Genomic DNA, 13,122 nt, shown 5'->3' with positions numbered 1-13,122 from the left:
GGCACAAGTGATAAGTTCCTCTAGCTCTGAATCCGAGAGAGGTTCAAAATCTCCGGTGCACGATTCGGCCGTTAGATCTATATTAAATGACGAAGCCGAAACTGGGGAAGAAGTAAACCAGGGCGAAAATGTCGAAAGCCCTAAAAGGGCCGAAATGATTGATCTCATGGCCCAGGTTACTCATGAGGAAAGTTTAGATGAAGAGTACAACTTTGAGACTGATGAGGCTGATTATCGGCAACCTATTAACCTGCCATCTAACAGCAAAGTTGCTGAAGCTACAATCAGTGACAGTTGGCTGCAATTGGCTGAGGAGAAGGAGTACTGCCGAAAAGCAAAAAGGTTATATCACTTGCCCGATGGATATGAGCTCAAACTCTCGCCGCCATCCTCCACTGTTCTCGATTGCCCTGACAACCATGTGGCCATTTATGCGAAGCACTTTGAATTCGGCCTCCGTTTTCCTCTCCATCCTTTTATTGCAAAAATCCTTAGGGCTTGGAACGTGTGCTTGGTTCAAGTTACCCCCTACAATTCGCGCTGTTGTCGCGCTCGTTTGGGTTTTGCTGTATAAGAATTTTCCGTTAACGTTGAACCTATTCAGGAGGCTGATAACCCTGAAACGTGATGGACAATCAGAGGGTTGGTGGTCATTATACACTGCCTTTCACAAGTTTACTGTAAATCCAAAGTTGTCAAGCTGCAAAGGCTGGCAAGACAAATTCTTTTTTATGAGCTTTCTGAATGACTTTCCCATTCGGAGGACGTTCTTTCGTCCTCATCCCCGTTTCGGCCATATCGCCGAAAGAGAACTCGGCCTTCAAGAGCGCGTAGCTTTTGATCATTTTGACGCTGTTAGGGTGAATGTTGGCGGTGGAAAAACCCAGGTTGTTCCCAAAGTGTGGCTACCAAATGTTAAATACATTCTTGGCAACGCACCGCTATCTCATGTCGGTCTATGCTGGACTGATGCTTATGGTACTTACCTTGCATATTGTTATTATTCCTATATATTATTATTACTATTTTTATTTACTATTTTTGATGCGAAGGATTTCCAGTGTTAGCTGTTTAATGCATTGCTATTTGTACACTTATTGGCTTTTACTTGCGTAAAAAGAATTGTTTTAACACCTTTTGGTGTTTGCAGGTTCGAAAAAATTAGACAACAAATCCCTCGGGTTATCAGCCGAGGTAAAAGGGTGATTTCTCGCTATCCTCCGTCTCCCAGACCGGCTTTGGACACTTTTGTGTCTTTCTGCTCTCGTGCCCCTACCCGGAATCCTAAAAGAAGTGCTGAAGAGATGGCCAACGAGAGCACTAGGAGAAACCGGCGCTTGACATCACTCGGCAATAGACGCGGCGGTGGTGTTGTCGCCGTTTCAACAAGGAAAGAGGATGAACAACCCTCTAAGCGTTCCAGGGCCAATACTCAAGAAAAGCGGCCCTCTTCCCCTCCTAAGAATGCTGACCCTAAAAGGTTAACACGGATGTGCCGACAGCCAATGCTAATGCGAGTGAGGTGGTGATTGAAGACCTTACACTCTCTCCTCGTCCAGCTCAAGTGTTAGTTTCGGCCTCTGCCGAGCCTCAACAACTCGGACCTGTTGGCTCCGACGTTAGCACTCTTGGCATCACCTATCGCAGCAATCAATGGATTGAACGGCCTGAGGGCAAGATTCCGGACGAAGTTTTAAGGAGGGTTGCCGCTCCAGAGGGTCGTTCTCGTGACCGATGGCAACCCGAGATGGACGTATTCCGAAATGAGTCTATATTTGCTGATGATCCACTCCGGGGCGAAAACTTGGGATACCGGCTTCTGCGTAATGTAGCCACCCCAGTTGATAGGCCATCGGGCCTTATCGGTCCTGTCGCTGCCTAGCATATGCATGACTTAATGAAGGTATGTGTTTAAATATTGTTAATCTATTCCACTTTCTCAGTTTGTGTGTGCGTTTAAATTTATATAAATACATATATTTTTTTATTTATTATTTTTTTTTTTGGTGAGCAGGCTGTCGCTTCTGGGACAGAGTTAGTTGACATGTACAGGTTCTATCAGGAGCAGCACTACCAAAGTGTATCCAACCAACAATCTTGCAATGATTTTTCAAGGGGATAATTCGTTAGAATCTCTGTCGGATGAGCGTCAAAATAGGGCCGCAACTTTCTGGCGGCAATAACCACAGCAAGTGCCATTTTTTCTATCACGGGGTATCGTCGTTCAGCAGCGTTCAATACATGACTGACAAAGTATATCGGCATTTGTTGCTTTACCCTTTCAACTGCGGCGACAGTCTTTGGAGATGCCGATATATATAGCTGCAACTGCTCCCCTCATTCCGGCTGAGCCACCGTCGGGAGAGTCCTTAAATGATTCCTTACAACTTCCAATGCATCAGCTTGATCTTTTCCCCACTCAAACCTTTTATTCTGCCGTAAAACCACAAAAAACGGGAGCGCTTTACCTGCAGATTTGGATACGTCGGGTAGACTGCTGAAATGGGTTGTGGAGTTGTCGGAGTAAGAGCTGCATTACAAACCTAAGGTATCAATTCATGCACAGGCCTTGTCAGATTTCATTGTGGAAACTTCCTATAATGATAAGAAAGAAGAGCTGGAGACATGGCAGGTATCAGTGGATGGGTCAGCAACTTCGACCGGATCTGGAGTAGGCATTGTGATAACAGCTCCAGACGGAGGAACTTTTGAATATGCTCTGAAGTTTAAGTTCAAAGCAACTAATAACGAGGCCGAATATGAAGCGGCGATAGCAAGTATCCAGTTGTCAATAGCGGCAGACGCTAAGCAATTAATCCTTAAAACTGATTTGCAGTTAGTATCTAGTTAGTTCAGTGGGAAGTATGAAGCACAGGAATCAACGATGATAAAATATCTAAAAAAAATAAATGAATTAACGGCCTAGTTGCAGCATTTTGAAGTTCAATTAGTGCCAAGAACACAAAATTCACAGGCCGATGCTTTGGCTAGGTTAGCCAGCTCAAGCTTTAACGACCTGGAGAGAACCGTCATGGTGGAAGTTTTGAAGCACAGGAGTATAGAGGAAATGACAGAACAGGTTCTCTGCGTTGAAATAGGCAGCCAGTGGTATGACAAAATCCTAGCATATCTCCTGATAGGGGCGTTACCGGTGGACAAAGGGGAATCCCGGAAGTTATAAAAGGATAGCATTTGGTTCATTATGTACCAGGGGCAATTGTATAAAAGAGGATTCTCATTACCACTTCAGAGGTGCATAACTGCCAACGAATCTGCAAGACTTATCGAAGAAATTCATGAGGGAACTTGTGGAAATCATTTGGGTGCACGAGCTCTTTCAAGGGAAGCCATGAGAAGAGGGTATTACTGGCTGACAATGAATGAAGATGCTTCTCGGTATGTACAAAAGTGTGAGAAATGTCAAAAGTTTGCGCCCGTATTATACCAATCGACGAATGACCTGATGCCGATACTCAATCCAGTTCCGTTCGCGCAATGGGGAATGGACATAGTTGGTCCTTTCCCGTCGGCAACAGGGGGAGGAAATTCCTACTGGTCGGCATTGATTATTTCACCAAATGGATTGAGGCGGAGCCGATAGCAAAAATATCGGCTGCAAAGGTGAAAAAATTTATCTAGAAGAATATTTTTACTAGGTTTGGCCTTCCAATGGCAATGGTTTTTGATCACGGATCACAATTTGACTATAAGCCGGTAAAGGATCTATTGGCAATGTACAAAGTAAAGTTTGCGTACGTGGCGGTATGTCATCCCCAATCAAACGGCCAAGCTGAGGCCGCAAATAAGCAGATCATAATGGTTGTTAAGAAGAAAATCGAAGATACAAAGGGATTGTGGGTAGATTTAATCCCAGAAATTTTATGGGCAAACCGAACAACAAGTAGAGAAGCAACAGGAGAATCCCCTTTTAACTTGGTGTTTGGGACAGAGGCAGTAGTTCCGGCAGAAGTTGGTTTGCCGACATTCAGAGTGCAGCATTACTACAAAGAACAAAATGATCTGTTGTTAAGACAACAGTTAGATTACTTGCCAGAATTGAGAGAAAAGGCAGCAGTTAAATCGGCTGCCTACAAGGACAGAATATCAAGAGCCTACAACAAGAGAGTCAATCATCGGCCTTTAGCTGTCGGAGATTTGGTGTTGCGAAGAACAGCAACAACATGGAAGGGAAATAAAGAAGGAAAGTTAACGGCCAACTGGGAAGGGCCATACCAAATCAGGGATATGATAATGCAAGGGTCGTATTATCTAGAAACACCAGAAGGAAAGCAACTAAAAAATGTCTGGAATACAGCGGTTCTGAAAAAGTATTTTGTTTAAAATAGTAAAATGTCATCTCATAAAAACATGTATTAATGAGAAGACTCGTATGGAATATCGGCTGTGAATAAAAGCAAATACATCGCTTGGCAGATTATAGTACGTGTACAAATATAAGGCATCCTCCACTTAACAGACCACCGTTAAGTGGGACGGACAGAAAGAGGGAGTGGGATGAGAGAGACAAAGATGGATCTATATAGAGGGGTGAGAAAGAGAGAAAGAAGGGTCGTGATAGAGAAAGAGAGAAAGATAGAGATGATCCAGGAAGAGAGGGAGAGATTGAGAGGATGGGAGAAAAAGAGAGAGATAAGGGTCAAAAGGGAAAGAAATAAAGCAATTAAGAGAAAGAGGGGCAAGAGAGATCATATATAGAGTGATAAAGAAATAGATAGGTCGGGAAAGAAAGAAGGGTTGGGAGAAAGAGAAAGAGAGGGGGGGCTTACTAAACTGCTCAAACTATACAAGAAGAGTAGATGGGAAGGAGAAAAAAGGAACAGGAAGGTGAAAGAGAAGCAAGGATGAATAGAAAAAGGGAAATGAGATAAGACAAGGAAAAAATATAAGAGAGAGGGTATATTATGAAAGAAGAAGAGATAGGAAGAACTTAAAAACAAGTTAGTGACTATCACACAAATAAGTTCCCCTAATTATCATGTTGATAATATCCCAAACTACGAAGCACGATCACAACTATGAATCTTATATATCTTATCGGGGGGGGGGGGGTACGCTCGTACTGCATGCTTCAACGACTATAACTTTAAATATAAAAAGTCTTAAGATATTCCCTCCAACTGTATTATCTAAATATCGTATATAAAATAATTTATAGATAAATAACCAACAAATAAACTTTAATACATACACATATGATATTTCTCATTCATTTTATACATTCCACGTCGATTACAAACTCTAACTACTATAATTTTCAATGGAAGAACCATTTGAAAATTTTCTACTTTAAAAAGTCTAACAAACAAATATAAAATCATTTCATATATTTTACATTTAATCCATTTTACATAACTTTAACCTTTAGTATTGCATTTCCTTAAACTACTCCTTATTATCACAATCACTTCAAAACGAAACTATTTAAAAATTATTTAAGTACTAAATAAGAAACCATATTGCGTTCTAAAATAATATCTAAAACAATAGTATAATTCTTTTAAAAATCTTTAAATTATAACAAATTCTAGATAATTTTACTTATAACAATTGTTTTTCCATAGATATTTTCCGATAGAAACTTTATCACTATTGCTTGTTAGTACTTACAAATTCATGTATCCTTGTTATTACAAAACCCGAACACAATCACAAATATCACAACAACTGAACAAAACTACGAATTTTACTTATCTTACCGTCGGGAGAGCACGCGCATCGCGCATGCTCCAACGACTAGTTTTAATAAGTGTTACACTTCTATTTTTGACAAAAAAGCTATATTTTAATATTATATATATCTTCTCTCATAGTCCCACCCAAACTCACAACTACTTTTTTATTATTTATTTCCTCTCATATTCATTACTTTTCAATAAACTATTAAACCCACTATCTTTCTGTTACAATTTTTTAATGCTTTTAACTACCCCACTTAATTCATATTTCAATCAAGTTAATTAAATTGTCTAAAACTATGTGTCGGTCAAAGTGGACACTTATTAAAACACGGAAGGAGTAGTAAGAGTGACCATTTTATTGTACTTTGGCCCAAATTTATTAACTATTACTAAAATAAAACATGTTGACATCATTAAAGGACACTTGTCAACTGTTTATGAAAATTTTTCCCGCCAAAACTATTTTTGACATCATCATCTTTTTCTCTATTTTTTTCCTTCTAAGTTCTAAAACTAAACAAATACAATATTTCTTTCAAAATTAATTAATGAGATTATAATTATACTTTTTCGAATAAAGAATATTGTCAACCATTTTAATCAAATATCTATTTAATTTGTGCATGCACGGGATCAAAGTAGTAGAAGACTATGAAGGTTAAAAGCCCAAAACACATAACTCCAATTCTAGTTTTCTACCCGCCTTTCTTTTTCTTAAGCAGCAGCGCAATTTCTCCGTCGTCTTCCTCCCACCATATCACCCCAACTTTCTCTCTCTTCCCCACTCATAATTCCCTGTTAATCTGGAATGTCTCCATTCTTTCTTCGCAGCTAAGGTGAACACTCTCATTCTTCTCTCTTCAAAATTTTCTTTAATATCATCTTTTTAATGTTTTTTCATACTCTGATATAGTAGAGAAAAATTGCATTTGAATGAATGTGAATCGATGAGAACAATGCTCTTTGGTATTATTGATTGAATCGCATGCATTATCAATGATTTCCTATTTCACATTGGTTTAAATTGCAGCTTTATGCTTGTAGTTCCGGGTTAATTAGTAATCAAATTTGTTAATGGTCACCAACTGTTTGATGAAATGCCCAAGTGAAAATGTAGTATTGTTTTTCAGGGGATTTTTGGCTTTATATAGTAGAATGAATTCTTGTTGTCGTATGTCCTGAAATTGATGTTTAATTGGGGCGGTATATTGTTTCCTAGTTTAAATCACTTGTAACAGAAGGCAACTATTATATGTAATTTAGAATCATGTGGTGATACTGATTATGATTATAACGTTGTTTATGGTCTGCAGGCAATGGGCTCATATTAATGCCTTATCAACTTGAGAAATCTACATGGACCGGTGTTTCTGTTTCGTTAACCATATCTTTTCGGAATCCACTTTGATGGGTTTCTCTCACAGAAATGAATATTGGTGTCATCTCCTTAATCAATGTTTGTTCTAAACTCGTACCCCAGAGTTTATACTTGGGTCGGTTTCTGCTTATCCCATTTAAGGACAGATATTTGGGAGAAAAGCGCAGCACTTTTTACTCTACTGATGCAAGAGCATTTCCGGATTACTCACCCAGAAAGCCAACAATCAGAGACTTTGAACTTGTGCAGAATATTTCAAGTACCATAAAGCAACGGCGTTTTGAGACGTTAAGGCATGCTCTTAGACCCTTTGAGTCAAAGTTCAAGCCTGACCATCTCATTTGGGTTCTGATGAACATCAAGAATGATACCGAGCTGGTATATAACTTCTATGAATGGGCATGTCTTCATAGAGAACCATCATTGGAAGTTCGGAGTATTGTCATACATATTGCTGTTGCTTCAAAAGATTTGAACATAGCTCACAGTCTTATATATGATTTCTGGTCTAAACCATATATTGACGTTGCCTATTCTTTTTCTAGTTTTGTTGAAAAATTGATCTACACTTACAAGGATTGGGGTTCAAATCCATGTGTATTTGATTTATTCTTTGAGGTGCTTGTTCAAGTTGGGTATTTGATGGAGGCAAGGAGACTTTTTGGAAAGATGTTGAATTTTGGTTTGGTGATCTCTGCGGAATCCTGTCAATTGCTTCTTGCTAATCTTTCCAGCCAATCAGACAAGAAAAGGGACACTTTCGAGGTTTTTCAGGAGTTCCTTGAAGCAGGAATTTGTTGGGATACTGGTTCATATAACATAATCTTACACATTCTTTGTCAGTTAGGAAAAATTAGAGAAGCGCACCATCTACTGCTGCAGATGGAGTTAAGAGGCTGTCCGCTTGATGTTGTGAGTTATAGTATTGTCATTAATGGATATTGTCATGTTGGTGAATTAGATAAGGTGATGAGGCTGGTTAATGAAATGAGAATGAAGGGATTGAAGCCAAATGCATTTACATTTAATAGCATTATTGTTCTTATGTGCAAGTATAGTAAGGTAGCAGATGCAGAAAGGGTTCTGAGAGAAATGATTGCTCTTAATATACCGCCAGATAATGTAGTTTACACGACAATTATTGATGGTTTCTGTAAGTCCGGTAATATTAGTTCCGCTATCAAGCTTTTCAAGGAAATGCAAAGAGTTAATATCATCCCTGATATTATTGCATATTCAACTATTATATGTGGGCTTTGTCAAAGTGGAAACATGAAAGAAGCAGAGAAGCTGTTCCATGAAATGCTTAACAGTGGATTAGCACCAGATGAAATCACTTATACAACACTTGTAGATGGTTATTGCAAGGCTGGTAAGCTGAAAGAAGCCTTTTTTTGGCACAATGAGATGGTTGAGAAGGGGGTGACCCCTAATGTTGTCACATATACTGCCCTTGCAGATGGCCTATGTAAACAAGGAGAGGTAGATACAGCAAATGAACTTTTGCATGAAATGTCTGCCAAGGGTCTAGAACTTAACCAGTGCACATATAATGTACTCATTAATGGTCTCTGTAAAACAGGAAATATAAATCAAGCAATAAAACTGATGGAAGACATGGAGGTGACTGGATGTCATCCTGATACCATTACTTATACTACTTTGATGGATGCTTACTGTAAGTCGGGAGAAATTTCCAAGGCACATGAGCTTCTGAGGAGAATGCTGGATCGAGGACATCAGCCTACTGTTGTTACATTTAATGTGTTGATGAATGGGTTCTGCACATCAGGGATGTTGGAAGATGGTGAAAGGCTGCTAAAATGGATGTTGGAGAAGGGAATAATGCCAAATGCCACAACCTATAATTCTCTTATGAAGCAGTATAGCATTAGAAGCAACATGCATAGCACAACTAAAATTTACAGGGAGATGTGTGCTTTTAATGTAATGCCAGACAACAACACTTATAATATATTAATCAAGGGGCACAGTAAAGCAAGGAATATGAAAGAAGCATGGTATTTGCACAAGGAAATGGTTGCAAAAGGGTTTGATCTTACTGACAGCTCTTATAATGCTTTTATCAAGGGGCTTCTTAAAAAGAAAAAGTATGGGGAAGCAAAGGTACTCTTTGATGAGATGAGGAGAAAAGGGTTCATTGCGAATCAAGAAATATTATACTTTTTTCTGGACAAGAACTTCGATGAAGGGAACCTTGAAAATGCTATTGAGATTTGTGATGAAGTTATAGAGAGATTTGTTATTGATAAGGTCAATGAAGATAATGATACTTGATGAGTAATTAGATTTTTGTGAGCGTGCGTATAAACATCCCATGTGAGCGTGCGTGCGTATAAACATCCCATGACAACATTCTCCAGGCCTTAGTTCTTGCTACCAGCTGACATGGACTGGAAGGCAAAGGTAAAATATATGTTATATTGATGATGTTAGGAGTTTCAAGATTTTCATATTCACGGGCTTTTTTTAATGATGAGACTTTTTTGGCTTTGGTCTAGAACTCTAGAAGTTTGATAATGATTAAATTTTGTTGTACTTGTATAATTAAATGTTTTCATAGCTACTGTTTTCAAGTAACTGCAGAATTAGGGACTAGTGGCGTTATATACTGTCAAGCATCATCCCCATTCCCAACAATGTTCTGCTGTTTGAATGGCGCAATTATTCTGTTGGCTGCTTGTTATCTTTCAAATATTCAGTAGAAGTTCACAGTTTAGCGGTGAGCTGCTGTTATCTGTTTTTTGGTGGACTTCATTTAGATTTGTCAAAATATTTTTTTTCAATTCTTTCAGATACAAAGAACTTTATCTATACGACTATCCTAGTTGAAAGTGAATGAAACACTGCTCAAAATGATAAATGCGGCTTCAGTTGTGTCAGTTATACAAACGCTCTAAAATCAGGAAACAGAGAAGAAAGGGGAACCAATTTCCAAGAGGTGCAATAAAATGAGCTCTACTTGAAGGGGATGATGGACTTGGAGTTGGAACAGTGGCAGGCCTTGCAATCTCCTTTGAGCAAGCATAGTTGCAACGACTTGGGCGAACAACTCTATAAACCCCAGTGCTGGCTAGAATGAGGACATCTTTCCTGTTGTCCTGTGCGAATGAATATATGTATCCCAGAGCTGGCAGTGTAGTTCCTGGAGCAGTGCTGCACTGAAGAGGTGAGTCTTTGGCACAACTAAATGGCATTGCTGCTGTGCTAAAATTCCCACTATTTTCTGGATTCTCGGTAGCTGCCCATATATTGCTTGCATATAGATCCCCATACAGGTACCTGAATCATCCAACAATTGTGACTCAGTGAGCATGATAATAGCATTTCTATTTTATTTGTTAGTGATGGCTGCTCATTAAGTGTTTACTCACCTTCCAGACATGCATGGATCAGTCTCAGAGCGATAGAAAAACCCGCCAGACATTGCAGCTGATCCAGTTTTCTTGTTGATTTGTGAATGAGTGTAACCTGCTACTGGAAAAATCAGATTTTGGGTAGCTGATGAATTTTTTGTTTCATTTCCAGAACTATAAGGAATGGGGCCCTCATATATACTCCAGCCGTAGTTTCCACCTTTGGTGATTATATCAATCTCTTCATATTGATCCTGCCATATGAGTGGTATGTTGTTAATTAGAGTGAAGTGCTTATACATCAAGTTTAGTGTTTTTCAAGCTATAATTTGAACCTGGCCGACATCTCCACAGACAAAGTAGGAAGGCCTATCTGCATCAAAGCTGCAGCGCCAGGGATTCCTGAGCCCCATAGCCCAGATTTCTGGTGCCGAATTCTTGTCTCCTGAATATGGATTGTCCTGTGGTATGGAATAGTTACCCCAGAGACCAAGGTCATCTATTTGTTTTTCACCTGTACATCAGAAGATAGTGACCTGAGAACTTTCTCATCTTTATATGAGGAAGTAACATAAGACACTTCTGGTCTTAAAATGGTGAAGATGCTTACTTGGAATTTTATCTATGTCAAGTCTTAGAATCTTCCCTAGTATGGATTTCTTGTTCTGGGAAAAGTGATAGGGATCACCTCTTCCTCCCCCATCTCCCATCATGACATACATGTACCCATCTTCTGGTCCAAATAGAATTTGGCCTCCATGATTGTTTGTGAATGGCAAACCCATTGTGAAAATCCTCCGTACTTCTGTTGGTTGGCCACTTTGCATCTGTGAAAGACAAACTATCATTGACTGGAAATAAAACCGCAGAAACTGTTTAGATTGAATACTCAAACGATCGTAGAGATAATTACCGATGAAGGCTTTGATGAAGATCCATTTGCTGTGTATTCTGCAATAACGCTTTGATATTGACAAGGTGTAGAGCTACCTGAAGTGTTAAATTTGGATGGGTCACAATCAACATCAGAGTTACATGCACACCTTCCAGCACATTCGGGTGACTTTAGCCGATCACAGTTGTAGGAAGCGAAGAAGCGTCCATTATGAGCAAAATCTGGGTGGAATGCAATTCCTAGCATTCCAAATATAGTGTCAAAGAGAACTTGATCGGTTAAATCCACGAATGGGTCTGATTCGTCAAGGTCTAACTTTTCTACCGAGTCTTGCTCAGGAATTGTTGCCAGCCAGATTTTTCCAGGCAGATTAGAAAAGAAGGCACGATTAGACTCGTCAGGATGAGGAGCCATACTGATATAACTTCCAGCGTCAATCTTCTCTAAACATAGCCCTTTTGGAGGAACATCAATCTCTGAACTGTTATTGTTTAGTTTGACGGGCTCGCCAGCAAAGCACACAGAATCATTGTCTGGAGAAGCGCCAAAAACATCACAAAATGTTTTTTCCGACTGCCAAAGATCAGCCAGTGTAGATAAGTTTGATGCAATTGGTGCTGGTCCTTTTGCTCCACCTTGTAACGAAGGCGCAAAGGGCGATTTCAAGATAGATATATCCTTGCACGTGTTCCATACAGTTGAACAGAAGCTGCTTGTTGATTGCTTTGATGAATGTGATTTTCCTGAATCAGTTGAGTTGCAAAGACCTGGAACTGGTTTCTGCTGCTTCTGGTTCCCTGCTTTGGCCTTGAAAAGCTCTGCTGCAAAGGGATCACATGTCTGCAAATGACCAAAAACATTGATTTTCGACGGCTTTTAGCTGAACTTCCTCTTAGGCATAAGTGACAGCATTTTTATGCAAATACTCCCATGTAAAGTTATATTATTTGTTTGGTGAACAAGAAATTTTGTATTGCTACAAATTCATTTTATTATACTATATTTATTATTATTTTAAATGGTTTTGAGAGCTTACAGCGCACAGAATTGATTTCAGAAGTGAAGCACAGGAAGTATCAGTGATATTCATAGCTTGGAATTGTTTCTGCAGCTGAAGGTCTTTTGTTGAATCACAGCATGAAGTTCCATTGTAAGGACAGAATTCCAAAGGTGTCTTTAATTTTGCGGGTGCCCCTGTTTCAATAAGAAAGATTCAAGATCTCTGCAATCAAAACAAAGATACGCACTCGCGCGCGCGCACACACACACACACAAAGGAGGAGAGTGAAAAAGCTTACTGAAGTCTGTACACAAGGGGAGTGAGTAGGAATGTTGAGAGAGAAGCAGACAGTGAAAGAGAAGCAAAATGACAGCAAAACCAGCCATTTCTTCAGAGTATTGCAGCTGATAGCGGCTCCTGACTTTTGCGATTTGTGTACCTGCAAAGTGAACTCAACTGGTTGGGAAAGTTTCAATTATAAAGGTCAGATTTGAGTGTTAAATTCACAGGTTTCCCAAATCTTTTTGACATTTTCCTTTGACAAATATCACGTTGTAAGCTATGGCCCTTTATTATGGATAGGGAATTAGGGATAATGTCATTAATTCATATTAATTGACCCACCCTGGTTTATTGATGTTACTATGTCTGTGGTTTATTAGGTTTGTATCCCAATTATTCCTTCTTCATTGCACTATATTACTGCGCAGCGCTCTTTGCAAGCATGTAATTATAGTCACATATTCTATTGTAAGTTGTTAAGAAAGAAATTG

At 39.3% G+C, this 13,122-nt stretch overlaps 3 protein-coding genes across 3 annotated transcripts; 2 read left to right on the top strand and 1 right to left on the bottom strand.

Annotated features, from left to right (window-relative positions):
- Window positions 1-1,897: 1,897 nt before the first annotated feature.
- Window positions 1,898-4,341, top strand: LOC145565356 (uncharacterized). The gene is made up of 6 exons (XM_081625392.1): window positions 1,898-1,903; window positions 2,015-2,080; window positions 2,567-2,839; window positions 2,975-3,079; window positions 3,212-3,396; window positions 3,657-4,341. The coding sequence occupies exons 1-6, from the start codon at window positions 1,898-1,900 to the stop codon at window positions 4,339-4,341; spliced, it is 1,320 nt and encodes a 439-aa protein (XP_081481518.1).
- A 2,065-nt stretch (window positions 4,342-6,406) lies between these two features.
- On the top strand, window positions 6,407-10,020 carry LOC145562511 (uncharacterized). The gene is made up of 3 exons (XM_081622810.1): window positions 6,407-6,535; window positions 7,013-9,504; window positions 9,894-10,020. Exon 2 carries the CDS (start codon window positions 7,126-7,128, stop codon window positions 9,373-9,375), a length of 2,250 nt encoding a protein of 749 aa, XP_081478936.1. The 5' UTR covers window positions 6,407-6,535; window positions 7,013-7,125; the 3' UTR covers window positions 9,376-9,504; window positions 9,894-10,020.
- Window positions 9,927-12,902, bottom strand: LOC145562512 (HIPL1 protein-like). The gene is made up of 7 exons (XM_081622811.1): window positions 12,648-12,902; window positions 12,386-12,543; window positions 11,368-12,189; window positions 11,065-11,281; window positions 10,790-10,968; window positions 10,473-10,708; window positions 9,927-10,380 (listed from the first exon to the last, which is right to left on the bottom strand). The coding sequence occupies exons 1-7, from the start codon at window positions 12,733-12,735 to the stop codon at window positions 9,978-9,980; spliced, it is 2,103 nt and encodes a 700-aa protein (XP_081478937.1). The 5' UTR covers window positions 12,736-12,902; the 3' UTR covers window positions 9,927-9,977.
- Window positions 12,903-13,122: the final 220 nt, after the last annotated feature.

This window comes from Chenopodium album, chromosome 10 (assembly GCF_948465745.1).
Source record: "Chenopodium album chromosome 10, dcCheAlbu1.1, whole genome shotgun sequence".
NCBI classification, from domain to species: domain Eukaryota; kingdom Viridiplantae; phylum Streptophyta; class Magnoliopsida; order Caryophyllales; family Amaranthaceae; genus Chenopodium; species Chenopodium album.
This window is presented reverse-complemented; position numbering and strand designations above follow the sequence as displayed.

Bases quoted from the DNA above. Each gene is read 5' to 3' on its own strand.
- LOC145562511 (XM_081622810.1), top strand. From the start codon at position 7,126: ATGAATATTGGTGTCATCTCCTTAATCAATGTTTGTTCTAAACTCGTA.
- LOC145565356 (XM_081625392.1), top strand. The intron at 2,840-2,974 runs GTATCTAGTTAG...CAAAATTCACAG, and splicing joins TTAAAACTGATTTGCAGTTA to GCCGATGCTTTGGCTAGGTT. The intron at 3,080-3,211 runs GTTCTCTGCGTT...ATTATGTACCAG, and splicing joins TAGAGGAAATGACAGAACAG to GGGCAATTGTATAAAAGAGG.
- LOC145562512 (XM_081622811.1), bottom strand. From the start codon at position 12,735: ATGGCTGGTTTTGCTGTCATTTTGCTTCTCTTTCACTGTCTGCTTCTC. The intron at 12,544-12,647 runs GTAAGCTTTTTC...TTATTGAAACAG, and splicing joins CCCCTTGTGTACAGACTTCA to GGGCACCCGCAAAATTAAAG. The intron at 10,969-11,064 runs GTAAGCATCTTC...TCTGATGTACAG, and splicing joins TGACATAGATAAAATTCCAA to GTGAAAAACAAATAGATGAC.